The 20868-nt window shown below is 38.0% G+C and overlaps 1 protein-coding gene across 5 annotated transcripts in view; it reads left to right on the forward strand.

Moving 5' to 3' along the window:
• phf21b (PHD finger protein 21B) overlaps nucleotides 1-20650 on the forward strand; it is a 95473-nt gene extending 74823 nt beyond the window's left edge. For all 5 annotated transcript variants that reach the window (XM_078416868.1, XM_078416867.1, XM_078416869.1 and 2 more), the window contains 5 exons: nucleotides 3772-3794; nucleotides 8599-8754; nucleotides 10614-10689; nucleotides 12888-12991; nucleotides 14897-20650. In XM_078416868.1, coding sequence (XP_078272994.1) covers nucleotides 3772-3794; nucleotides 8599-8754; nucleotides 10614-10689; nucleotides 12888-12991; nucleotides 14897-15136 — 599 coding nt within the window. In that variant the 3' untranslated portion in view covers nucleotides 15137-20650. The remainder of the gene's footprint in view (nucleotides 1-3771; nucleotides 3795-8598; nucleotides 8755-10613; nucleotides 10690-12887; nucleotides 12992-14896) is intronic.
• Nucleotides 20651-20868: the final 218 nt, after the last annotated feature.

A 20868-nucleotide genomic window follows, 5' to 3' on the forward strand; every position in this document is an offset into this window, starting at 1 on the left:
AACTCAGTGAGCCGAATGCCACCTCCTATGTCTTGTACATGTAATAGCAGTGTATTAGTGTTGAGAGGGCAAATTCATTATATTTCAACCACTACAATTGTGATACTAACTTTGTTGACCTATCTTAAATTAGTCAAACAAAACTTGCATTAATAGTGTGGCAAGGTATTATGCCTTTACAGATTGAGAACCTGTAGCTATATATTGTTTGTGATAAGTAGGTCTTAATATGTTTGTTGTTTCTCCTCGGCTAACACTAGGTTAAATGAGGTCTGCATTTTGATGACATTTCTTTTTAAGACTTCGGAAATTGTAGCAGTGGGAGGCTATTTGGTCCAACTCTCCAGCTCCATCACGCAAAAAGAAGTTGTTTGTTCTATGTCTTTAGTGTACTCTCCAGCCTGCTGCTTGTACCTGTTGTGTCAAGAATGAAGTCGGTATCAATCTTGAATGTTGGTAGTAACTGAACATCCGTGGCCCTCTGGCATAGAGGTTTACTGCTTTCTCTTCTCCTTGGTTCTGAATGTCTAGAACTCCTCAAGCCTCCACTCTAGTTCAGCTGGCAGATAATGGCCAGACTCCATAGCCACAGTTCCCGAGCACATCCTGAACCACCAGCAGAGTTGCAACGGAATGGTATACAAACCGTAAGGAGTAGCCCTTGAAGTCTCAGGACATTAAGTCATTACTGTATGAGTGAAGACTAAATGTACATTTTTTATTGAACATCACTTGGAGACCATTCTGTGCCCTTCTAAATGGAGACGTTCAATATCCATTACTGAGAATGGCTTTGTAGCAGCAATATTGACTGAGCTGGTTGAATCATGAAGGACTGAGCTAACAGACTTAGTCCGCAGCAAGTAGTGAGTAAACCTACACAAGATGTAAACTGACTTAATCTCATCCTCTCAATTTACATGTGTGAAATGCATCTCTCGATGATAGCATTCACATCTGGGTTTGGCAATTAATCTAGTTTTCAAAAATGATAAACCTTTTACTATTTTCTGTCTCTCTTTATTATATCGAATGTTTCATACTCTTCCATTTTAACTAGTGTATTTATAGCAATAACATTCCTTGATGAACAGCATGTATTGCGGTCCTTAAAAAAAACCCCTGCACATTTTGGAAATCTGAAATCAGAACACAATGCTGGAAATTGTCAGCAAACAGGACACCACCTATGAAGAGAGAAGCTTAGAATTTCGACTTTCATCAGATGAAAAGTGTTTTCTTAAATAAAGGGTAAAGAGCGCAAATAACCAAGCATCAAAATACAATGAATGGTATTCATTCTAATGTAGACTATGCAGCACAAAGGAAAATCATTCAATACAGTTGCCCCATGCCAATCTTTATTCCCTGCAAGCATCGTTGTTACACTTTTCATACTACCCTGTTTCTTTTGTTTGCCTCACTTTCCTTTTCAAACACCTATCTGTTCACATTACAACACCTGTCTGCCACTTCAGTCATCTCTTTAAAATAAATTCAGTTAGGTTGACTGCCACTGACAACTTGCTTTCCTTGAAGGATGTTTGCACATTATAGTAGTTGGACTTTAAGGTGGTGGGCAGCTTCTGTGGCTACTTTCTAGTGCCGGTTCACTGAACTTACCAGACTTCTCTAATGCAGTTTCAAAATTCATATTTGAATTAGCCATTAAATCTAATGTGCAATAACAAAATAGTTCCCCTTGAATTCCCTTCCTTTCTGAGATTTTTTTGCTGAGGTGAAGGCCCTGTTTCAATTGCAGTATTTATCTTCCCTGTTCATTGGCATGTAGTATCCCATATAATTTCTGCATGGTAGGTGAACAACAGGAAAGTAAACTGATTTGTTTCTATATTGGCTGGTAATCTTGACACTTTGCAAGGAAAGATGCATTGGAAAATGCTGCTGCCATAAAATCTCTTTTAATCAGCAGAAAAAAAGCACAGGTGTTGGACTCATCACTTTAATGATGATTTTAAAGCTTCAGGCCGAAATGAAGGCTGACATGACACTTCACCATAAATATACACAAATTTGGAAACATTTGAGGCACAGCCAGAAGGTTTCAAGCTTTCTCAATCTTTTATCTACTTTTGAGTCTCAGGCTGTTCACGATCTAAGTAACTTAGTACCTTCGGACAGCCTCTCCCTGGTTAGATTGGTTGTGTATGAGGACGAACAACGAAATTAAAGACAAAATAAATATAAGCAGGAGTCTGTTCCTTGACTTTGTGCCTGTTCCCTGCTGTAACCCCACCTCCCGATTCTCATAATATCCTTAAATCTAATATTCTCTGTCGTGAATATGTTCAGGGATAACTTTCTTGGGTCAATCATGCCAAAGAGTCTCTGGCAATTGCGTGTTAAGGTTTCTTCCCATTTCCATGCTGAATGACCAACCACATATGTACGATTATAACTTTTGGTTATGCAGGGGAAGCTGGCATCTACCCAATCAAAGCTTGAAGAAAATGTGTACGCTTCAATAAGGTTTCCTCTCCTCCTTCTGATCTTGAATGTGTGGGCTAAGAATATTGAATCTCCACAGCGGTCAAACGCCCCATCCTTGCGATGAAGATGGTGAACCTTTGTTGCACTCTACAGAAGTATATCCATCCTTCTGGGCAAACAGACCTGCGCACAGTATTTCAGGTGTAGTCTTGCCCTTTGGTAGTAAAACATCTTCCTAATTGCTTAGGTACATCCTTTAATCCAGACAAAGTTACGATAGTGCACTTAAAGGTCCCCCCTCGGAAGTCCCCCTGAAAATGTGATGCCGAGGCCGCTTGAGGCAGTTGATCTCTTCCTCATCTGGACTTCCGCAGTCGATCGACAGGCCGAGTTTTCTCCTTATGGCCAGGACTCTGGAACCCCTGCCCAGCTGGAGCCGGCAGATCGGTTCCCGTAGCTGACTTCTGAGGCTGACTTTGTGGGCTGATATCTCCTCCTCTGCTGCTAAGACGGGCTGTTCCGGTAACGTTGGACACCTCTGAAGCTATGACCTCTGTTGGTCTGGCAAAACGGATAATCCAGATGACCGAGGATGTCGGAAAATCGGTGGTAGACCAGTATTTGTATGGAGTGACTGCAGCAAAGATTCGCTGGAAGACATTTCTCCTTATTTCAATCTCTTTAATGGCTTACGCCTTATTTTGAAAATGTGACCCCTCGTTCTGGACTCCGAAGCCAGGGAAAGCAGCATCCCCATATCTGTCTCATCATTTCTGAGCGTCTTGGCTTCATGGAATGGGGTGGGAGGTGGTGTCATGAGAGGAGAGAATGAGTAGGCTAGCTCTTTATCCTCGTCAGGAATTTGGAGAGGTAACCTCAATGACATGTACAGAATTCTTAGGTAGAAATGGGAACAATGTTTTCTCAGGGTTAAAGAGTCCAAAATAAATGTTGTATTCTCAAAATAAAGGGTATATCATTTGCGTCGGAAGTGAGAAATTTCTTCAATCAGGTTGGTGAATCTTTGGGAGTGTCTATCCTAGAGGGTTAGTGAAGCACAGTCAATGATTGGATTCATAACTGAAATGAATAATGTTGTTAGATATTGATGAATTAAAAGATATGGCAAGAAGTGGCGCTGAGGTAGACGATCAGCCATGATCTTGTTGAAGGCTCAAAAGGAGCCCAATGGCCAAGTCTTGCTCCAATTTCTTATGCTCTCCTATTCGTCTAATCAGTAAATCCATGCTACTGATCTGGTTTATAATCTATAAACCAGCTCTTGCTAATGTGTTTTTACCTCTTTTCCTGACACGCAAGCCAATGAGGAACTTTGTTGGAAGGTATGTCTCCTCCATTCTGTGTTTTTTAATCTATGTTAATCTCTTGAAGTTCAAAGCCAAGAGATTTTTATTATGCCCAATTTGAGAAGTTCAGTACGGGGTCTGTCAATTTATCTGAGGAATGACTGTGATTTATGGAAAAGAAACTTGCTTGTAATATGCTACATATATTAGAGATGCAATCCCTTTTGGGCACAACATTCCAGTGAGATTAGTTACACGAGTGGGATGGTAAGTTCTTAGAGAATGTATTTTTTCTGAAGAACATGTTTTCAAGTCCTGTGGCTGGTGTATTGGTACTAATTTTTACAGACAACTCAAATGCATACAAAGATTGAAAGGAAATTGGGTGTGATTGAGTCATGAAAATGGCAATGATGCAAACACATCCACATGATATTGGGATAAATAAACAATCGGAATGCAGAAAGTAAAAGACTTGAATGATATATCGTCTTTCATGGCTCCAGGTTGCACTAAAGAATTTCTGGTTTTACAGCCAGAAATACGATTTGATGTTTTGTCCCTGTCATAATGTACAAAACCTATTTGCTAATTTGCCTGTGGAAAACTTGCACATTCTGATCATATAATCTGTTTTTGCTCATCGAGGAATATATAAATGGTCTAATCTGGATTGAGGATAACTACCTTCTCATCCAATATATTGCCATGGGACCTTTTATTGCCATCTATGAAAGCATACAGTTCACTATCTCATCTGAGAGATGGCATCCTGTCAGAACAACTCTTATAATACTGCAGTGAAATATTAGCCTAGAATTTTGTGCTGTAGTCTTGTAAATGACCACAGAAGAATTATTATTCCCATCAGCTGTCTGGTAATGATTATGAACGGAAATCATTGAATTCTGTTGAGGCTGGAAGGTTTTAAATGTCTAACTGGAAGATGATCTGTAGTTGCTTAAGATTCTATTAAGCTACAACAGGAAAACAGCAAAAGGAGGAAAAATAGAATGGATCTGGGTGAATAGAATAGAGAGCTTGAAGAGAGTTAGGTGGAGGAAGGTGGAGTCACATTATCTGTGTCCAGTAGATAAAGGTAACACGAGTTGCAGGCCTTCTCATTTTAAAAATAATTGAGGAAAGGTTGAGGATTAGCCACGTGAAGGCAAGACACACGATTGACTTGAAGCAAATGTGAAGAGTTTTCAATGTGGTGCGAGTGCAGGGACTGGCACCTGTACTGTCATCAATTCATCAGCAAAATGAAAAGGTGAACAAGGTTTAGTCTACAAAAATTGTTCTATATCATCACCGTTTCACTGAATTTTAATTTCCTTCACATGTCCTCTCCAGGATTTCTGTGCACTGATGAATGGAGTGTTCAGTTTGCCAAATACATTTGGTGTTTAGAGCAGGAGATCTTTTGAATCCAAGGGAATTGGGATATTTTGATCAGGAAGGAAATATGAGAAAGAAGATCACCTTTGATCTTGCCAATGGTGGCGCAGGCACTAAAGGCCATATGGTACATCCCACTTTTTTCTCATGTTCTCGTGTAATCAGCACACCTCCACCTGGCGCAACTATTAATCTCTCTCTCTGTTAAAAGATAGGGGAGCCTTCATAGGACTTGATTTAATTCAGCCATTTGTAAGAAGAGTGGATTTTTTTTTTCCATGCCAACTTAGCCTCCTATTTTCCTATCTCTGTACTGGTAGTTCTGCTGCAACGCAATAGTTCTACAGCGCAGAAACAAGCCAACTTTCCCATGCCGACCAGGATGCCCCAGCTACACTAGTCCCACCTGCCTGCGTTTGATCCAGAAATCTCTAAACCTTTCCTATCCTGTCTAGTTGTCTTGTAAATGGTGTTGCATGTCTAAGAATCCTCATGATAGAAAATCATGTTATAAATACAATTGTGTTTCAGACTCGCCATAGCAAATTTTCCCCCACATGATTTTCAAAAATAATGTGTTTTTAACAACTAAGTTTTTGTTACTGCTAGCTTCAAATACTAAATGCTGCATGTTAAACGTTTAATAAAGTATCATTGCACAAGTGCCTGGTTACTGCCGAGAGATTACATGAAAACACTTTTTTTTCTCTAAGGCAATTCTTTTCCTGCCTACCAGTTTCCATAGTAACTTGTTTATGTGCCACTCTACTTGCCGATGAAAATCGCAGCTATAACAAATTTGGCCAGCGTAATACAAATAGTCTTTCTTAATTTGTTAATTACATTATATTCAATTTGTTTGAAAACATTTTATAGCAGAAATACCTGTATTTGCTTAAAAGCTGTTATTTATTCAACATTGTCCATTGAAACATTTTTTGAATTGAAATTCTGTTTTTCTCTAGAAATGCTACTTTGTTCGTGTATTTACATTTTCTGTTTCTATCTCAAATGTTCACCATTTTATATTACATTTGCTGTTTCAATCCGCAATAGGAATATTCGAGTGAGACTGAGGGGATCTAGGGAAATTGTTCAATCAGACTTCCCACTATGATTGCTATACCTCTCCTCTGTTCCTATTGGAAAATAGTTGTGTACATTGGATGAGAGGACTTTGGCTGTAGTGTTACACGTTTAAGAGTCTTGGAAAGCATTGACATTTTCACCTATTTGGAGACTTGATGCTTTTGAATTAGTCCTCAAAAAGCAGCTGCAGTTGCGATTTAGTCATCTGCGGTAGTCGACAGACCAGGCCGCTTTTGTGCTAGAGTAGTCACTCCTGTCTACTAATTAAACCAAATTTTAAAACAACAACAATTTTAAAACAACAAGTGTGGTTTTTCTTGTCAACGTTTTCATTTTGTTTTGACCAGTTCACTCCCCAAAATGGAAAGTGAAACGTATTGTGTTCCTAAAGTATATAGCATTATCGAAGCAGTAATGATGAAAGCAAAAGCCCAGATATATGACAATTGTTAAATGTAACTGCACTAAAGAAACATTTTTAAAAAAACCAAATGGTGGTGAAATTAAAAATGCAGACCTGTGTAAACTTCCTTCAGTTGGGATGCAAGATAATCCAAAGAAGTAAACCAGCTCTGGCCTTAATTTTGCAGGCCGCCTCTGAGAGACAAATTGTGTTCTAAAAGTGAGAATAATAAGGTGGATAATAGTACACTAATGTTGTGTCACATCTGGACATACTTGCAGCATCTATAATTTGAGTTCAAATTAGTGAGCACTTTTAAATGATCGAATTAAACCAGCAAAGTTCTAGGCGAGTTTAGTTTGATAAATGCAAGTTTGACAGAAGAGTTTGAATTTGTCGGCAAAGGGATTATAAATGTAATGTATTTTAAAGATGTTTAAGGAATCTCACAGGTCAATAACTAAAATTCACGCTTATGTTCATAAATTATAGGAACAGAATTAGGCCATTCGATCCGTCAAGTCTACTCTGCCATTCTATCTTTCCCTCTCAACCCCATTCTCCTGCCTGCTCCCCATAACCGCTGACACCCGTACTAATCAAGAATCTATTAATCTCAGCCTTAAAAATATCCATGGACATGGCCTCCACAGCCTTCTGTGGCAATGAGTTGGGATGATGCAGCAATTTGTTTTATTTGTCAGAAAGTGGTTGCATGCATATAGTTACATTGTAAAACGATGTGGTTCATAAACGATACAAGAATAAGAATGATAAATTAGTGCAAAATACTAGTCACGACTTCTGTCATACTACTGCATGCAGTTTCAGACATTTTCTTTACAAAAGAGGCTTTTAAGTTAAAGAGCTCATATGGAATAGAATTGGTGATAAATGCTTTGAGACATGGGAAAGGGATTAAAGTTCCAGAATCATTTTGGTCAGAGCAAAGGGGACGGTTAGGGAGATTTAAAAAAATATTCATTTGGGTTACACTTGATTAGACTTATTGACAATGTCATTGCTTCAAATCCTCTCAAAAGTTAAGGGGGAGTTCAGTTGGGCAGGGTAGTAAATGAAGCAAAGACCATTGCTTTTCAAAGGAAAAAAAATAGATGAGCATGTGAAATTGAAAAAGGTACAATTCTGGAGGGAGGGCAAGGCCGCCAAATTAGTTTGGGATTGTTTTAGCAGAGCTGGCATTGGCAGGAGATGAATAGCCTCATTTTTTTCCTACAGTTCTACAGTCTTGTTCTGCAATAGCCACCTTATTATAAAGCAAAGATAGACACAAAATGCTGGAGTAACTCAGCTGGACAGACAGCATCTCTGGAGAGAAGAAATGGGTGACGTTTCGGGTCGAGATCCTTCTTCAGTGACATTTCCAAAAACGATTTGACAAGAGCAAAACCGTGCATGTGTACAGTACAACACTGATCCCATTCCAGTGTTCCTCAGCTGTGCACCGTGGAAAAGAATGAGGAAAAAATATTCTTTAAAAATCCCTCTGCATGTGGATGTCTCTGGCCAGCACATTTTGATTCAAACTTGGTCATTGAGAAGGTGTAAATGCCTAACTGGCACTTAAACTGCTGCAATCCATGCACTCAAGATGCTCCGCAGCACTGCTGGGTAGGAAACATCGGGGCTTAGATCAATGGTGATGAAGTGCCATCAACGCAACACTAAGTCAGCATTACATGTGGCTTGGAGGGGAACCTGCAGGTGGTGACATTCTGTTACCCTTGTTTGCCACATCCTGAGAGGTGGTAATGGTCATAGACCATAGTTTGGTGGAAAAAGAAAAAGGAAAAGATTATTGAATTAGTTATAGTTTTTGTTATATACTGTGCACTGAAGTTAAAATGCAGTGCTACTACAACAATTTCAATTCAATGTAAATTCAATTAATTGTCTTAATTAATTTGCCTTTGCTTTGTATTGCAGGATGACATTCATGAAGACTACTGTACAGTGTGCAAACGTAGTGGTCAACTACTTTTGTGTGATACTTGTTCTCGTGTTTATCATTTGGAATGTTTGGAACCTCCGCTTAAGACAATTCCCAAGGGGGTGTGGGTATGCCCCAGATGCCAAGAAAAGGTACAGGTAGCTCCCTTTCTCACCAAATGAATGTTACATTTAGGAGGCAGAATAAAACCATTACTGCTAAGCTGATGAAAGTAATTATCTCAGTAATGCAAACCAAGGAATTGTGCCAGCGGATCTTAGCTGGAATGTCAAGTTCGTTTAGCTTAAAAGTTTAGAGATACAGCGCGGAAACAGGCCCTTCGGCCCACCATGTCCATGCTGACCAGTGATCCCCACACACTAACACTATCATACACACCGGGGACAATTTACCATTATACCAAGCCAATTAACCTACAAACCTCTACGTCTTTGGAGTGTGGGAGGAAACTGGTGCAGCCGGAGAAAGCCCAGGCAGGTCACAGGGAGAACGTACAAACTTCATACAGACGGTACCTGTAGGCAGGATCAAACCCGGTCTCTGACACGTTAAGGCAGAAACTTTACTGCTGTGCCATGGTGCCTCCAAGTTAATCTTGGGTGTTTTAGTAAGGACTGATGAAATTTACTGTGGTTTCTGCTTCCAGTTGTATTTACCTCTGTAAATGCACCTGCATTTTATTTGGAAGTGAAATCGGGCTCAACTTTGATCTGCATTGTCGAATCGGCTGCTGATGGATAGTCTCTTAAAGAAGAAGGCCACCTGTTTCCAACCATTCTATTGCCAAGATTTAGGAATATCATCTCAAAATTATGTCACCTTTATCTTATCCTATCGTGCAGTGTCTCAAATTTGAAATTCTTCAGTCATTGACTTTATGATATAATCAGTCCATCCTTTCAATGAGATGCTAATAGGGCTTTTAAAAATGATTTTTGGATATCTGTGTTGCTGGCTAATGTCTTGAACTGCTGCCTTACCCCTGGGGAATGTATTCCACAGTGCCATTGGGGAAAGGATTCCAGAATATTGACACAGACATTAAAGAAACTGATTTATTTCCAACTCGAGATGATGTGTGCCTTGATGCGGAACATGCAAGAAGCGATGTTCCCATGCACCTGGAGCCTTTTGTCCTGCATGGTAGTTGAGTTTGGTGCTGTTTATTAGAGCCATCTGGACCAGTAACTACAGTGTATTTTATAGCTAGTATACCGTACAATCATTGTGCACTAGCAGAAGAAAAAATGTTAGAGAGAGAAGCAGAGAGTGGCGCAGCGGTAGAATTGCTCCCTTACAGCACCAGAGATCCGGGACCAATCCTGACCTTGGGTGCTGTCTGTGTGGAGTTTGTACGTTCTCCCTGTGACCACGTGGGTTTTCCGGTTTCCTCCCACACTCGGGCATGCAGGTTTATAGGTTAATTGGCTTCGGTAAAAATAATTGTAAATTGTCCCCAGTGTGTAGGATAGTGCAAGGGTCGGAGGTGATGGCCTGTCGGTGTGGACACGGTGGGCCAAAGGGTCTGTTCCCGTGCTGCATCTCGAGTCTAAATGAATGTTTATGGCGGTGAATTGGAATACCAATCAAGTGGGCTGCATTGGCTTAGATGGTGTGAAGCCATTTCAAAGTTGTTGGGACTACACACATCCAGTCAGGTGAAAAAGAAAACAATGAATCAAATAAATGTTTGAAATCTGATGTTGGTTTCCACCGACCAACATTTCCCACAGAGCTTCTACAAGGAGAATCTTAAGAATCATGGTCCCATTTAATTATTTTACTGATTCAAAGATACTATGTCCTGAATACCATGTTCCCCTAGAGATTTTAATAATGGGCTATGAGAGTAATTTACTTTCATTTAAACATGGGTACAATTATTACAGTTTAGGACCAATTTATACATTTCTTATTTCAATCAGAAATTCCAATCCCACTGTTTAAGAGAGATTAGCGAGTTTTTTTTCTTTTTTTATTGTCTACACAGGTATTAAAGAAAGAAGATAATGTATCATGGCCTGGGACTTTGGCTATTGTCCATTCCTATCTTGCACATAAAGCAGGTATGAAAATATAGTGTACGTTGAACACCAGAAGTGGCTGTACTTGAGTGGTGCAGGACAACTACAGGGTCTGACTGACTTCTACGCCATCCTTCCAGGGAACGTGTAGATTTCAGTTTACAACTGAATCTTCAAACTCCAAAAATTGATTTCGGCCTCTTATGTTATCCCATTTTCATTTAAAATCTTCTAATTAAACATTGAAAGTTTATTTTAATATACCAATCCTCAACAGTAGCTTTAGAACAGGATGAACTATCGTTCGTGTAGAACGTTTAGCATCTCAAACCAAAAGTCATTACACTGGAGTCTTTATCAATCCAAAACTGACACTGTCGGCATTAGGTGATATTAGGCCACATGATCAAATGGCCAGACGTAGATTTTAAGGGGCATAGAAAAGGAGAGAGAATTCGGAAACATTGAGAATCGGGGAGTGAATTCCAGAATTGTAAGTCTTGGTAGCTGCAGGCACATTGCTCGATGCTCAAAAGGTCGTAATTACAGGAACACATAGCTCTGGGGTAACAAGTTGGAGGATGTGAACGAGGTTAGAGAGATTTGAAAGGATGAGAATCTTTGTGTCTCGGTATTCATCAGGTTTCATTGTGGGCTGGCAAGGGGAGGGGTGACATGGTCTGAGTTATGACATGCTCAACAGTTTTAGATGGCCTTGACTTTATAAAGGGCAATTAAAGATTGCTGGACTGGAGATATTTCACTCGGTCAATTGTGAAGTTGATGAAGATCCGGTGAGCTTTTCTGTGGCAGATTAGCTGAGGCAGAATCAAAGTTGTACAGTAATATAGAGGAGGTAGGTGGTCTGAATCTCACCCTGGGAACGATTTGACATCAAGGTTGAAAATGGTCATTATGAGGCACTACTTTTGTTCCCCTGAGACTGGATAGTCGTAGAGTGTGGAAACAGGCCCTTCGGCCCAACGTGCCCACACCGGCCAACAATGTCCCAGCTGCATTAGTCCCTCTTGCCTGCGCTCAGTCCATATCCCTCCAAACCTGTCCTATCCATGTACACATCTAACTGTTTCTAAAATGATGGGATAGTCCCAGCCTCAACTACCTCCTCTGGCAGCTTGTTCCATACACCCACCACCCTTTGTGTGAATGTTGCAGTTTGATAACATAGGGACATTGGAAAGGTCAGAGAGATTGTGCTAACTTAATGTTTATGTGGAAACTAATGCTGTTAATCCTCTGGCAGAAAGTTGACAATCTATAAGAATGAGTTTTCCAATGCTTTGGATAGGGCAGTCCTGGTAGCATATGAAAACCTGTGAGAAATTCTTTCATATCCAAGGAATCTGGCTGTGTTACAAATGAGGACATAACAGTAACCCGAGGAAGCATATGCGTAGCACAGAGGGCAAAGAGAAATAAATGAAGAGTAAATCAGCACAACCTTGCAGAAGCATTTTGATAGAATGGACCAGTGGTTATCTTCTACTGTTTCCTCTGATTATCAATTTAGGCTGTGTCTAGCTTCATTATCTCAGTGTCATCTTATATTGGTGAGGGGAATGGTGCTATTTCAGTTTGGTTCTCCGTTGGATTAATAAATCCACTGTATCACGATGCTGACTGCCAGAAAAGGTAGATCTGTTAAATAGGAAACCCAGCTTGAATGTCTGTGACGTATGGAATCTGAATTTGAGTGGAAGCTTCCTAGAGTAGTTTTTGAGCTTGCAGGTATAAAGAAATTTAATTAAAGTAAACAACTGAAATCGGGTCAGTGTTGGCTTAATTAACCTGTGCCATTTTCACACAAGTTGGCTTCTTCCCAGACGAGTCTGACTAAATCCCTCAGGCTAGGACCTCAGTAATGTAAAATGTATTCACTTTTAATCAAACATCTGCAAACATCAATGGAAATACATGGAATAACAAGATCATGCTTATTTATGATTTTTGTTATTCACAGCTTTTTTATATAACAAGGGAATCTCTTATTTTTGACGTAATTCGGAATCTCTGAATTCTGATTAAAGAGTCACCTGATGGAATCCAAATCATTACGAACAAAACCACTTTCAGACTGTCATCTGATTGTTCTATAAATTTCTGTATGCTTTACAAAAAAAGCTGCAGCAAAGCAAATAATGCCTGGAATTGCATGTGCCTGCTGTAAAATGATTAGGTTTAGGAACGGGTGATATATTGAATTATTGTTATTTCCACAGTGAAAGAAGAGGAGAAAAGAAAACTCTTAAAGCGAGGTACCGAGTTAAAGAGTGAACATGAACAGCTGGAGGAAAAGGACAGATTGCTCAGTAGTGCTGTAACGGTGAGATTGCATAACCTATAATAATCTTTTGTGTAACGTTGTGGTCAAATAATTAACGTCCATTATAAAACATATTCCCATTCCATTTCCATTTGTGTGCACCAACCACTTGTCAGGTACAACATAAAATAAGTATTTATATAATGGGGTGCCAGCGGAATTTCCTTTTTACTCTAACTTCGAATCCTACCCTTCGATTTTAAATGCAGTAGCCTAGCAGAGGAGTAGCTTCATGCTTACAGTTCTCTAAATCTGTAATAGTTGGAAGTTGAAACTGACTTACTGGATTCTGCATGTGATTTTTTTTTCCATAACATTTATCAGCAAAGTTTTTATTCCTCATGGATGACAAAGTTTGCAAAAATATTACAACAGTGCAGAATTGGGTCTACTTGTTTGCATCAACTGAATTTTCACTTAACCACAAGCACACATCCCATACAGTTCCAGACGAGATGATGAGTAAAAGAAACAAAGTATATCCTAACATATTTTTAAAGAACACAATCAAATAATTTGTTAAAGTTCTATTCCAATTGCAAAGGTTTTGACTGTCAGTGCCTACTCGTGTTCCTTTGGGATGAGCATTTGTGATAAGCAGGGTAGGTATGGAGCAAATGGAAAGAGCTGCTTATGCTGCTGAAATCATTCCAAATACTACATAAATGTTATGCACAAACCTAATGTTTCATAAAGTTGAAGCAATATTTTTAAAGTACAGAAATATAAAAATACAAAATGTAGTTTGGGCAGCATCTGTGAAGAGTGTAATGGAGCTAACATTTCAGGTTGATAACCTTTTCATTAGAACTGTTTCCCTGCAGATGGTGCCTGACCGTCTATAAGTATTTCCAACTGTTTTTAGTGTTTTGTTTGCAGTGTTTTGTAGAGCTATTTTAAAAATATACATATAATAGAGGGTATTAGTAGAGTATTGATTTCAAAATGATAATACCAGCTGAAGGCATGTTTAAATAGTATTTGTGCAGAATTCAGAATTTTGAGATGCAATATGCTCACATTCAGTAGTGTGTAATATCCATTAAATTACAACGTCTTTTATCTTTGCCTACTCGTGCAATATTTTGCGATACTTTTGTGTACACAAAATATAAATTCCTATTACTATAATTTCCATTTAATTTCAACTTTCAGGTTTCACCATTAAAGTTTGATCTTATCAATTGATTTTTTTAAATCAATTTTCAATAAAACATTTCAAATACATTGTATTTCGTGCCATCACCAAAGGTTTAGCCATCCCAATTACATTTTAATTATTTTATTGTGTTGGGGACAAGTAGGTAAAATGTGTAAAACCAATGAAGTTTGCAGGTTGAATACTGGGTGTAGTTCTTTGTTGTAAGAAGAATATTGAAGCTATATAGGTAAATTGTAAACATTTTTTCGATAATCAATCTACACGAGAGAGGTTATACATATGGAAATAATTGGAAATAAAATGTTTTAAATGCTATAAATTAAGTATTGAAAAATTGATTCTGCCTTTTGACAAGTTAAGAAGAGCATAAACTTGGGATCCTCATTTGGGAAATAAAAGTGCGTTCCTATAATTCATTGGTATAGGGTAAATAAAATCATTTTATTTACAATGAATTACAGGAAATACTCTACCAGGAGTTACTATTGAGACAAATATCATGAAATGATTTAAAAGAAAATTTGGATAGGTTTTCAAAAGATTAAATGACATTTTGGAGGAGAATTGTACTTTGAATTGTCATTTGCATAGATATGATGGATGGAACAACCTCGCTGTGTAATTAGATTAATATGTCTCAGTGTGGAATACAAACTCAAACAGTGACGTTCAAGTTCTACATCATCAATCTCAGATATACCAGCTGAAGAACATAAGTTGTCTAACTTTTATTTATTTAACAGAAATGTCTAGAATTGAAAACAAATCTCATAGCTAAACAGAAAGGAACTCGAGCCTCGCTGGAACGCGTGAAAACTCTGATTAGACTGATGCAGAGTGAACAAGTGATCCAGGTTACAATGATGACAACCACAGCCACCTCGCGAGCATCCCCATTGGTTTCCCTCCCATGGATCAAGCCTTCAGCTGCTACAGGGAATCCTTCAGCCCCCTTAAAGCAGCAGTCACAAGGGAAGAACTAAAGGAACTGGCTCGTCCAGATTTAATTATTGTGTTTGGAAATATTTACACATTTTTATGTGCAGGAACTGAGAGGTGTGATAACTGATCAATGCAGTATGCTATGCAGACAATGGTGGAGCAACAATGCACCATGCAGGTAGTTTGTACTGTGATTGCAGTCCTTTCAGCCACCACTTTGAAAGCTAAAGAGATTTAAATTTTTTTATGTTGGCCTTAACTTAGATTCTGGAACCGGAAAATGGCCGATTTAAAAACAAAATCCGTTTTCACTTCTCCATAGCAGGTGTTTTAAACACAAGTTTGCTTCAAGGGAGAGGAATGGAAAAAAAAAACCCCATAAGCATTGGAATGCACTGCAGTAGACTGACACTTACCGCAACAGAGCTGTGACATAGAGCATTTTCCAGTGAAATGAGGATCTGTTTTTAGGACTGTACATTACTGTAACTAAGTTCAAACATGCAAATACTCGGTTAAGACGATGTCTGACATATTTATTCAGGTGACGCGCAAAAATAACGGTTTTATTGTGTATGTATGGGTCTTCAGAGCATTCAAACAAAGTTTAATTTTTTCAGTATTAATATAGGTAAGAAACGTATAAAATAAAGTATGAGGTTAGTATTTAAAGTGGGATAATAAGTACAGTATTTTCCCGCTGATGCCTATGAAACATGTTTTATCAAGTATTTAAAGGGTACAACTGCAAAATTTCTTTTGCAACATATCTTACTGTTGACAATTTTGTGCAGCCCAATCTTTAAAAAGTATAGTGGGTATTTTAGGAACGCTGTGTTTTCCTCCTTTGCTTTTTTTGAAGTACTGTACTTGTTTGCCAGATTTATATTTTAAAAAAATGCCAAAAATGTGTTTCCTCCTCCAGTACTGTATTTGTATCACAGAAAAGTGACAATTTAAAAGAAACCCTGGGATAGTGATAGAGTTGAGGGATGTTGGGGAAGGAGGGGGACTATCTGCTTCTTGGTACGTGTAACTGCCTCAGACTCCTTACAAATAATTGGCACTGAAAATGTTGATGTCGGAGTCAAAGATCACAAATTATGAAAAGGTTTACTTCTTTTTGTAAATCTCTTGTCCTATTTAGTGAGTAACACTCCAATAGCATTGACTAATGTAGACAGCTACTTGATTTACTAGCTAGTCTTCCTGATATTTAAAACAAAAGGGTCTGCACCATGGGAGGGAGGGAGCCACTGCAGTTTGGCATGGGAAGCTTTAGACCTGCTCTGGCAGTGCATGTTCCCTTCAACCATTTTCACAATTCCGGGAAAAACTGTGCAGTACAATGCAAATCTATTTTATTACAGTCAACACTTCAATGAACAAGATTTTATATTCTTTTACTGGTGAACAAAAAAATAAATAAAACCACAAAATGCTACTGGTTTAATGCCAATGTGCATTTTGATGTGGCTTGCAATGTAAATGTTTCAGGTTAAATGTTTTTTGATGACTAAAGTGAAAAACAAATTGTTCAGTTATAAAATATTAAGCAGTTGATTTTTTTTTTGAAGGGTGGGATGGTGGGTGGTGGTTGATAAAGTCTTGGCCTGCTAGTTTAGTTCAAAAAGACTGTCCAGTGGATAGTGTGCATCAAAGTGAATTAATCTTAATTCTGCCAATGTAGTTCTTTTAAAAAAAAATTAAAACCGAATTGTGAAATCTGCTTGTACATGTTTTATCAACCCATTTGCTATCAGTTAATTACATGCCGTACCTCAATGAAAGGGATGAGTTAACTTTCATGGGATGTGGCTTCGAGGCATATCTAATCAATCAGTCACTTAATATTTGTTTTGCATATTGTGCATATCTGAATTCACTCAATTATTCGTTGAAGAATTACACAAAAGGTGTACACTCTTGAACAAACAAATATTAGCCAAACAGGTCTTTTTTCCCTAGATATTTATAAAGGAAGGAACTAAAAATAGCTTCATCCGATGACTTCTTTGATATTGAGTGGAATCTGCAAGTAAAATGTCTGGTGCGCTATCTCTAATTAGGGCAAGCTTTATGTTGCCCCAAAATGAAGGAAGATTTTAGGACTAATTACCCTCGTGCAGAACAGGGCCCAATAAATTGACACTTGGAAGCGCACTTTGCTTTTTTGCCTGTATTGGCGTGATCCACACAGGAATTTCTTTCTATCGTTTTGCAAATTCAAGTTTTTGGATCCACCTTAAAAAAATTCTAAAGATCTTTTTTTAATTTAAAAATATAAAGAGGAACGCTGCGCTTCATGCAAATGGGGACCGTATGGGCAAATTATATGGTGTTTGTTATCTTTGGTTAGGTTTTTACATTCTGGGACATTTGACCACAATTATGAAAGTGGAAAAGCCAAAAAAATATATTTAACTTGCTCGTTGCTTAAAAGTCTGGATATCTTCCACATGTAGGGCATGCCCATATCCCCTTCATTTTCAAAATCAGAAACATTTCTCAGGTAGAGGTAAACCAAAATAGGTGATCAAAGTGCATGGTTGATTTGGGCTCCAAGGTTATTGTGGAATTGTACATTCTAAAACAAATTTAAAAAAACCTGTAGTATTCCTTCATATAACAATTTCAAACTTTAAAGGAACATTTGGTGTCATTGTACTTCAAACAGTTGTGATTTAATAGTAGCTCTCTAGCAAGTGCCACTATAATGTTTAGTTTTATTGCATAGTTTTTATTTCTACGTGTATGTCTACTATGGAGGAATTAAATGGAAAAGTGGATTTGGTTTTTTTAATGTGCAGAATCTGACGCACAAATAATATGATTGGAATCTAAATTATCACAAGGTGCAGTTGAGTGGATCATTTGAAATGCTGAAGTGTAGCTGAAGGTTTTGGAAATCTTTAATTTTTAGTTGAATGTTCCATAAGGAAGATTTGCTAAGATAATAAATCATTTACAGATATAAAGTAGAACAAACAGAAGGGATTCTGTGGCATGATTTTTCTAACACAGTGCAAGCATGCACAAAAAAACCCACTCAGGCTTCTCAAAAGCACATTGCGTTCAGTGCAAAGATTTTGACAGCATTCCAAATGTGTTGTAGTGTATTGAATGCGTGATCTGTTACCACAGCAGTGGAATAATCTTGCACTAACTATCCTTAGGTGCCATACATATAAGAGCCTTAAGTAACAAACTTCTTTTGCAGTTATTTTAAAATCTCATTACATATTCATGTATATCTGAAAGATGGTCAAGGATATCATTGAAATATTATTTTATTCATGCTATTATTTTGCTAAACAAAAAAGACAAGAGAAATACACAAAGAACAAATTGCATTCATCGTTCATTTATTCTGTTTGCATGGTATATTCACTCTTCTGCCAGAAACACTATTTCACAGTATATAATTTAATTGTGTTTCACGGATAAGTAATTTATTTGAGTAACTATCCACAACTTATGCAGATATATATGGACAACAGATTTATTTTAAGAGATGCAAAATAATAAACTGTATTTCATTTGTGTTGTAGATATATTTGGTTTTTTTCCTTCTACATGGGGCTTTTTAAAAATAAATCCGTTGGCCAACAAACGTGCAGAGTGCCTTTAAAGGCAGAATTGTTTTTAAAAAAGGGGAAAAAGCACAGCCAAATCACCTCTACTATCTTTCGTTTTGTACTTGACATCAAATCATTGTACATTATAAATCCACTTGGAAATATGTGGTTGTATTTTTGACAATGCTACACTGGATTGGATGACTAGGTTAATTGATATGCAGAAATTACACTAGAGAATAAGATGCCTGCTTTCCTAATTTAAGAAGGTTCACTTGCCAGAGCAGAACTAAGCCGATTAATGGAACTGAGAAATTTTGTCACAATTGTCTGTTCAAAATAAATGTTTTAAATGCTATTGAAAATAGACAAAAGTCTTACAATTGAGTTTTTTCATTACGTTTCTTCAAACAATTGTGAGATGTGTTTTACTCTGGTAGTTCATGGCATTAGAAGTTCTAATTAGGTCAACGACATATTGCATCCTGCATCAGTTTAATGCTAATTCCTGCCTCCTCTCGATCTTGTCTATTGTACAAATAGCCTGAAGACGTCTCTTCCTCGTACTTTTCCACCTTTACCTGGCATCATCTTGAATAATCATTTTGAGCCAAACTGCCACTTTAAAAGTTTTGCTTCTGTTTTAACAGCCCAAAATGGAAGGCAGGCTTTGAAGATGTTGCTTGTGCACATGGAAGATTTTAGACAGTGTGCTTTACTTTTTCCTCTCTAGAAAATTGAACATGGTTGCACACTAATCACTGGGTGGGTGGTATACGGAAGCAAAGTTTTCAAAATTATAGATTTCAGTAATCACTATTGAATGAATACACTTAGATATCTAAGAAAATCAATCAGTATTATACTGTTCTGCTACTTTGATATTTATGTGGCTCTGCCCATGGTATGTGGAAGGAAAAAGTGCAAATATGTCGAATGGATTTGTGAGCATTTTGTTAAGATATGGAACTGCAGCAATAAAAAAAATTTAAAAAAGTTTTTAAAAAAAAGATTGCCACCAGATGCAGAAAGTATTCAGATGATAGATTTGTAAATAAACTACATTTTCTTAATTGAAACATCCATGTATTTATAAAATGCTTCATGTAAAGGCAAAAAGTATTCAAATGAAAAATATGCTGTTGTTGACATTGGTGCTGTTTCTTCCCCCCACTCTTGATCATTTATTTTGTTCTATCACCCAAAGTTTATTATGCAGGTATTTCTAGCCCATTGTCAGGTTAAATGACTGAGTTAGGAATTCTTACTCTCATCATTGTTGTACAGTCTAATTCCACCTATTCCATTTCAGTGGTTTTTCCCCCCTCTGTTAGCATCATTTCCCCTCATCTTTAACTTTTTCTCTCATCCATTTGCTTTTGCCCATTCTCCGGTAGTGCGGATGTGTTTGCCAATCGCCAGCGCCCACACTTCCTCCTGGACCTACTTTGCACAATGTTTGCAATCTCATTTCCCCCAATCAAGAGCGCCTCTCTCTTGGATCATAGTTCGATACAGTACTGATAATAAGCAACTGTGTTGTACGAGCAATCTGCATTTGTATATCACCTGTAAGTCGATGAATGAATGAATGAATGAAGTGCAGTTATGGATGGCAGCAGATGCAGCAGCCATTCTGCACCAGCAATATCCCACGCAGAACAAATGCTACACTGTTTTGCCAATATTTGAGGCCAGGTTCCCTGCTCTTTATCTGATGTTAGTTTGCATACCTTGGTTTAAAATCTGAACTGGAGGAAAATGCCTCTGCGATTGCAATGCCACTCCAGGACCATGTTGGATTGTAATGTCCTGATGAGGGCAGAGCTTGATGTTTCAAGTCCAGAAAAGAGCAGCCTCGTCCCGTGACTTCTCTTTTAGCCTGGTTGGGAGTCATTAATATTAATTGTTTGGATTATAGGATTACCATATCCATTATCATAATTTAGCAAAGAGTCTGAATTTGTCTTTCTTAGCATGTCATTCACTTTAATAAAATTATTTAATTTCAAATACTGGTCTGATGTGTACTTTTTTTTCATGTGTGTGGGAGTCCAAATTAGTATTTTGCATTTCCTTGCATCACGAGTGGCTAATCAGCCCATAAACTCAATGCCAGTTCTTGGAGCAGTCCCACATTTTATTTCCCTGTTACCTATCTTCTCACGGCCTGTGAATGTTGATTCTCCTTCCCT

The sequence above is a fragment of the Rhinoraja longicauda genome, chromosome 20 (assembly GCF_053455715.1).
Source record: "Rhinoraja longicauda isolate Sanriku21f chromosome 20, sRhiLon1.1, whole genome shotgun sequence".
NCBI lineage: Eukaryota > Metazoa > Chordata > Chondrichthyes > Rajiformes > Arhynchobatidae > Rhinoraja > Rhinoraja longicauda.